At 38.7% G+C, this 7,022-nt stretch overlaps 1 protein-coding gene across 2 annotated transcripts; it reads right to left on the bottom strand.

Moving 5' to 3' along the window:
* Positions 1–3,412: 3,412 nt before the first annotated feature.
* On the bottom strand, positions 3,413–6,411 carry LOC129775419 (serine/threonine-protein kinase polo). 2 transcript variants are annotated; one of them, XM_055780162.1, is made up of 6 exons: positions 6,019–6,411; positions 5,399–5,623; positions 4,744–5,338; positions 4,326–4,653; positions 4,013–4,259; positions 3,413–3,948 (listed from the first exon to the last, which is right to left on the bottom strand). In XM_055780162.1, the coding sequence occupies exons 1-6, from the start codon at positions 6,118–6,120 to the stop codon at positions 3,757–3,759; spliced, it is 1,689 nt and encodes a 562-aa protein (XP_055636137.1). In that variant the 5' UTR covers positions 6,121–6,411; the 3' UTR covers positions 3,413–3,756. The 2 variants fall into 2 exon arrangements, with proteins under 2 accessions (XP_055636137.1, XP_055636136.1); XM_055780161.1 differs by having other exon boundaries at positions 4,717–5,338; positions 6,019–6,407.
* Between the last annotated feature and the right edge of the window lie 611 nt (positions 6,412–7,022).

Genomic DNA, 7,022 nt, shown 5'->3' with positions numbered 1-7,022 from the left:
TAGTAGTTCAAAAATTATGAATTTTTGAAAAAGTCATTTTTGGAAAAAAGAGGAATAGGTTGACTTTTCGGACAACTCCAAAATGGAAATGGTCACCAACCGAAACAATGAAAAAATACGGGTCTAGTATTTTGCGACAAAGAACAAAACTACCACTTTTCACGAAAATCTGAGAACCACTATAACGGTTTCGCTTGGTTTCTAATTCGTAGGACATCTTTAGTTCTCATTCATTTCAAATAACCCATTCGAGGTGGTTTAGACCAAGCTGCGCCAGGTTGTAATGTGTATGTCGTTCTACGCAGAAGATACTGCTCGTTTAAGATCGGTTTAGATCTGGTAAACAAGCAGAATCTGAAGCCCCTATTCATTAAACTATGTCACTACTTTCCGGACTTTTTGAACTGATGTCAAATTACTCAATTATCACATTGTTTTTGATGCAAAAACAGCAGTAAATAATTCTGAAGTACTTTGCACAATTCCGATTGAGACAGTTAGCACGAAAGCGAATACCCAACAGGCTTTCGAGATGATTGTTCCAAGATGGACTTAGTGTTTACTCTACAACAGATCCTTGATAATTACTGGGACTTAAAATTGCAGGCTTGACAATAAGCGTGAATTTCTAGGCGGCTTATGATTCAGTTATGCATTTTAGTATTGATGACGCTCAGGTGGACCTGGACAGGAAAAAAAATAGAAAAGTTGTGTTCAAAACCGCATTATCGATGTAGAACTAGCAACCGACAACAAGCGTTGCGGAATAAACTTTCAGCTTCAGTTTTCCACCGGAGAACCTAATTTTCACCACTGGAAGATACATTCGTAACATGCACTGCACTTTGCCGCCACTTTTAATCCGGAAACAATGCTCAAACACACTCCTGAATTAACACAACCTCTTCCGCCACAAAATGTTATGTAAATCAATTAGCTTTCTATTATTTCGAATATTACTTCATAATGCATCGAAGCATTCTTAATAACTCTTTTGGAGAAAGTTTTGACGACCCTAAAAAAGGTCGATAAATGATTTTGTAGAAACAGTTGAAGATGGATTGATGATTCATTCTTGCCCTGACGAGTCTACTACAACACCTCGAAATTAAATTGTATTTTCTCTGAACATCAATTATGAAAGATCCGGATTGCTGAAACAGGTACGGAAAAACGTTCTTTGTTATAGGAGTTGTCGCAAATGAAAGTGTTTTGACGTAGAACTACGTCTTTCATTTCTATACTGGGGTGTAAGTTCAAACTTTTGAAAACGAAAGCGTTACACCGGAGAACGAGATTTTGAGCGTTAATAGCTCCTAAATATCTGAACGAAATAGTATGATAAACACTTCATTCGGAAGATAAAATGTCTACGCGTTATATGATTGTTACTTTTGACGTGGGACTACGTCTAACCGGAATATATGGAGGGTAAAATGAAAACCTAAACACAGAACATGCAGGAAAAAATGAAAGATTTCGAATGCTTATAGCTCGAACATTTCGTACTGGATAGGAGAGATGTTTGCATCACTTGATAGGGAATATTTCTACGCATCTATCGCAACTAACAAAATGTTGTTTTTCATTAGATAAACAATTGAATAACTGTAAAATATTAGGCGTTATCTAAACGCCCTAACTGCATCGTTTTGATTGGCCCGATTTACGGTTTCCTTAACACAGCCATCAAAACCAAGCAGCCTTGGGGAAATCGGCATTGCAAATACATGAAAGTAGGGGGACTTTAGTTCTCATCGAAAAATGTTCCCTAACACAGACTTCAAAACCAAGCAGCGAAATCGGCATTGCAAGCACACGAAAGAGCCTAGAGGCGAGTAAACTGAAAAGTTTAAACCCTCTTAAAGCCAAAAAGAAGAAAAAGAACACACGAAAGTAGGGGGAGCTTTTGTTCCCACCGAAATGTGTTCCCTAATAGAGATTTCTAAACCAAGGTGCCTGGAGAAATCGGTATTTCAAATTTATGCAAGTCGGGGGTATTTTTGTTCCGACTGGAATGTGTTTCCCTAACACAGACTTCAAATCCATGAAGCGTGGGGAAATCGGCATTGCGAATTCATACAAATCGGGGGTATTTTTGTTCCGATTGAAATGTGTTTCCCTAACACAGACTTCAAAACCGAGGTTTCTGGGGAAATCGGCTTTGCAAATAAATGCAAACTGCGAGTACTTTTGTCCTCGCTTGCCTTTGTGCAGAGTGGAATATGTCTGTCCTAACATGATCTTCTAAACTTAGGAACCTGGGAAAATCGTGCAGCCACTAGAAGCGAATGAACTTCCCAGTTTCAAGCAAATTCGAGATTCGAGAAGTATGTACACTTTTGGGATGTAAACTTCAGAGGGAAATGTAAAATAAAATAATCGTTTGATAATTTTTTTTTTGTCTTTATTGGAAAGATTTTCAGCCTTAGGCTGGTTCATCAAACGTTTGATAATTCTTCCGTACATATATTTTGTTCTAGTCATCATACCAAACGTAAAAGGTCCGTCATTAAATTTACTTGTAACGAAGAACAATCAATCACAATAAATGAATTGACTTTACACGGCATTTGTTCATTTTTTTCACTCACAGAGCAAATATATTGAACTCAATTGAATTTGGAAACTGTTTCATTCAATCAAGAATTTAATCAATACAAACGAATGATTGCTAAGCTAAGGTAGTTTCACGTGAACCTTGCGGTTATATCATAGATATAACCCACTAATTTTTTGATTCAAAAATTTGTTTCAATAGCTCTAAAAATGCTTTCAAAACAGGCTACTGAAATCACACCAATCGGTGTATAAGCGAGTGCCGCTCGGAAATCCACTCAGTTATAATTGCGCAACGATTGAGGTACGATCGCTGGATTGGATGGATGTTTCCCTAACACAGACTTCAAAACCATGGAACCAGGGGAAATCGGCATTGCAAAATAGATGTAAGCAGTGGGTACTTCTGTACTCGCTTGCGTTTCTGGAAATCGGAATGCTTCCCTAACACAGACTTCAAAATCATGGAGCCAGGGGAAATTGGCATAGCAAATTAGATGCAAGCAGCGGGTACTATTGAACTCGGATTGACTATAGATTTGATATGGTATAATACGGTGTAGTGGATATGATCGAAATGGATATTATATTACATATCGAAGAAATCACAAAGCACCATCATAAAATTATTTGTTTACGAATGCTGCAATCGATCGTAGTTATTGGGAAGTTGGAATTGCTGGAAGGTGGTCTTATTTTCGCTGTGTAATTCCGTAGAGGAATCCATTCGAATCCATTCCAGGATTCGATTGGACAACTTTCGTTTCGACAGGAATCCAGATTGAGGGCGTTTGGTCAAATATAGAAAAATATTCTCATAATTCTTTTGTGTTACTATCCAATGACATGTCAGTTCTGCAATTTCTGACTTATATGTTTATTGCGAAGGGAAAAAACATTGTAGCGTTAAAAATGAGATGCTAAAGATAATGCTATCCGTCAATAAAAACAAAACCAACATTATGCTTATATTTCTCCCTTCAACATATTATATGACTGCTGACAGATGATTCGTTTTGAGTACCGGCGATGACTATGAAATATAGAGTTTTGGTCCTCGGTGGCTTCAACAAATAAATCAAAGAAAAATACTGCACGCGCATGACTGCGCTGAACTGTTGAAGGAATGGAAGTGGAGCGATGTTCAAGAAAGTTACGTTCTGCTGAACCATAAACAACATGATACTGCTACCCATACTACGCAAGTTTTTCCAAAAGTTTTTTCATCTTCTCATGTGCGTACCGGATTTTCTGATAGAGGTCACTTGAACATCCCTGCTCCTGGATGGTGGAGAAACGATACGTTCGGAAGTTCTTGTTGTTGTCCATTAGCGTGACGGCTCGCATTAGCGGACAAAGGATGATTTTCTGATGATCGGAGAAGTTGAGCTGGTGAAGAGAAACAAAAATCAAACTTTGTAATGGTATACGAAGATATTTAGAGAGAACTCACTTGCACGGTGCCATTCGTCAAATGCATAACAACCGCGCACATCGTACGGAACCAGGTGTGCAGATGGGGTATACGCGAGATCTGATCACTTTCAATATTTACAGCACCCGCGCCGGCTTTAACCAAATGTTCAGTCATGTAGCGTTTAAAGTATGATAACAGTTTCATCTTTTTCTCCATCTGGGGTGGGTAGTTATTTATATCCATGTACGTTTCAACACCTTCCTTGTCAATAAAGTGCACGTTTCTGTTGGATAAGTTAAGATTTTTCAAATATTTGTAACTGTCTTGCACTGAAGTCTGATATACTTACAAACCGTTGGCAAGCATGATCAGTTTGGTGGTGTCATTGAACATTACGCCCATGCCTTCGTCGCACAGTTGATAACCGAAACCGTATTTATCACTGTAGTCCACCCATTTGGACACCCAGAAAAGAGGTTGTACCGCCGGATCAGTATTCTCGTCATCCAAGTTGGAGGCTAGTTTCGGTGGTTTTGAGGCGATTAGCGAGCTCAACTGTTTGTACAAATTATCTATATCCGTCCGATATCCTTCATTGTGTCGCGACATTGTGCCAGAAGCTGTGATTGCATCATGCAGGTTATTCTTGAGGAACGATGACTCGAAACGGGTGTCGTCTAGAAAGAAAGAAAAAAAAAGGTTTTTTATTTTATCAAACGATGTTTCCTGCTACCGCGTACCATTAATTTCAGAAAGTGGCTTCCTACCCATACGTTCGGCACTCTCCAATTGATCAGCTCGTGGAGCCATTGTAAGGCAAGAGATGGGCAGGGATAACGGAATGTGACTGTTGAAAACAAATTCGTACTTGAACAATTGTCCCACACTTGGTCGTTTGCCGGGATCTGATTGCAACATTGCGCAAATCATTTCCGCCGCACTAGATCGAAGTGTCGATGGAAGACGATACTCGCATTTCCTAATCTTAGTATAAGTATCTTTCAGACTTTTCGTTTCAAACGGTGGCTGGCCAACTAACAGTGTATACATTACACAACCAATCGACCAAATATCCACCTCGTAACTGTGGCCCTTCTTGTTCAGAATCTCAGGTGCGATGTAATTCGGTGTTCCGCAGAGCGTCTTTTTGCGTTCACCTTCGAACTCTATTTTGGTGGCTAATCCGAAGTCTCCTATCTTAACGTGAAGGTCATCATTGAGAAATAAGTTTCCCAACTTCAGATCTCGATGGATGATGTGCTTATCGTGCAAATATTTAACACCGGTCAGCACTTGATGAATGTAGTAGCGACACTCGTAATCGGTGATAATTTTTCGCCGCTTGTGTAACTCCATCATTGACTGCGAAAATTGAATATCAGATAAGTTGTGAACTTTAGCTCGCAATTATTTCAAACTTACCCGTTTCTTACAGAGCTCTAGCACAATATAGATATTCATCGGATCGTCGAAAAAGCTATGAAATCCGACAATGTTCCGATGGTTCAAAGAACGGTGAATTGTAATTTCTTGAGTCATTTTTTCTTTCTGATTGTGTTTCATCATTAGCTTTTTGGAGACGATCTTGCCTGCATACACATCGCTTGTGACCACATCCATGATTTCGTAGCATTTTGCGAATCCACCCTACGAATGGGACAAAAAGGAAAAAAGAATCATTATCAAATCTGTTGCAGTATATTGTCATATTGAATACATATGGAAATTCTACTTATTTTGTTGGACGTTTTACATCATATCCATCTTAAGTTTTGATTCATTTACCCATGAATAAAATGAAACACAATTTTTTCTCGAAATAATCATAAATATTAACGAACGAAATTGAGGTTAGTGACAAGCAACAGAACATTTTCAAAAACATCGCTCCTATCCCCAACTGCTGTAGCATTCGTCCTAACATTTTGCTTATAGATCTGCATCCAATCAAACTTAGCTAATGAATAATGTGAAACAGAGATCACCACATACATCACCGGAGAAAATTGCAATGAATTCGGCAAAACATTTCAAGCACTTACCTTACCGAAAAATCGCAACCTTTTGTACGTTCTTTTTGTCGTGGCATCGTATAGCTTCTCCGGGATATCACTTGCTTTGTCGTCGGGTTTAACAGAACTCATGTTTACGCTTACTCCTCCTCAAATCGGTTTCGGTTGAATCAAAGAACCGGACAGCTGTATAAATATTTCAAAAATCTACCATCAGATAGCAAAACCCACAGAAGTTTCTTGTAAATATTCTTATTCTTTCTACGCTCGTCTTGCTAGCGCTTCTTGCGAGCGAATTTCAAACTGACAGGAGAGCCATGCAAACGGTCGTTATGACAGCAGAAGAAAACCGAACCAAAAAAAAACTGGGATCCTTGGATCTGTGTTGTCCCGCGTCTTCGCAAGATTGTGTGGTGGAATGTACACTATCAAAAACAAGCGAGACTGATATACCTACTAGAAACGGTTTGAATATTAACCAGGATGAGTATATATTAAAAAGAAAAAAAAACTTCTATCGAGGAGAGACCTAAACACTCGCGCTTGTAACGAAAACAACTGAATGAAAAGCAGCGAGTGAAATGAGATTCTCTAGAAGTGCCGGCACACACAAATTACCGTTCACGCAATGATGGAGGAAAACCAGAACTTTTGCGGGCTTTGCAACTGAAGGCTGTCCACTGAGTGTGTGTTGGTGATCGATGTATGGGCGAATTTTTTCCATATGTGATCGAAAGTGTTTTTTGAAAGGGCTTGCGAATTAGTTGAAGCCAGGGGTGTGCTGGACCCACAAATCTACAGGATAGGTTCTTGTACATTTTTGAGCGTTTTTTAAAATAATTATTTTCGATCCATTTGTACTACACAATTCGAACACAATAAAACTTATCAAAGCATTTCAAATTTCAATTATTTTCTTAAAGTGATATACAACATTATTCAATTGTATACCAAGTCACTGTCTACATTAAATAATTCCCTATTAATTTTTGAATCCAGCAGCTCAATAGTTTTAGGATTGTTCGGGTAAACGC

This window comes from Toxorhynchites rutilus, chromosome 3 (assembly GCF_029784135.1).
Source record: "Toxorhynchites rutilus septentrionalis strain SRP chromosome 3, ASM2978413v1, whole genome shotgun sequence".
In the NCBI taxonomy this organism is placed as follows: domain Eukaryota; kingdom Metazoa; phylum Arthropoda; class Insecta; order Diptera; family Culicidae; genus Toxorhynchites; species Toxorhynchites rutilus.
This window is presented reverse-complemented; position numbering and strand designations above follow the sequence as displayed.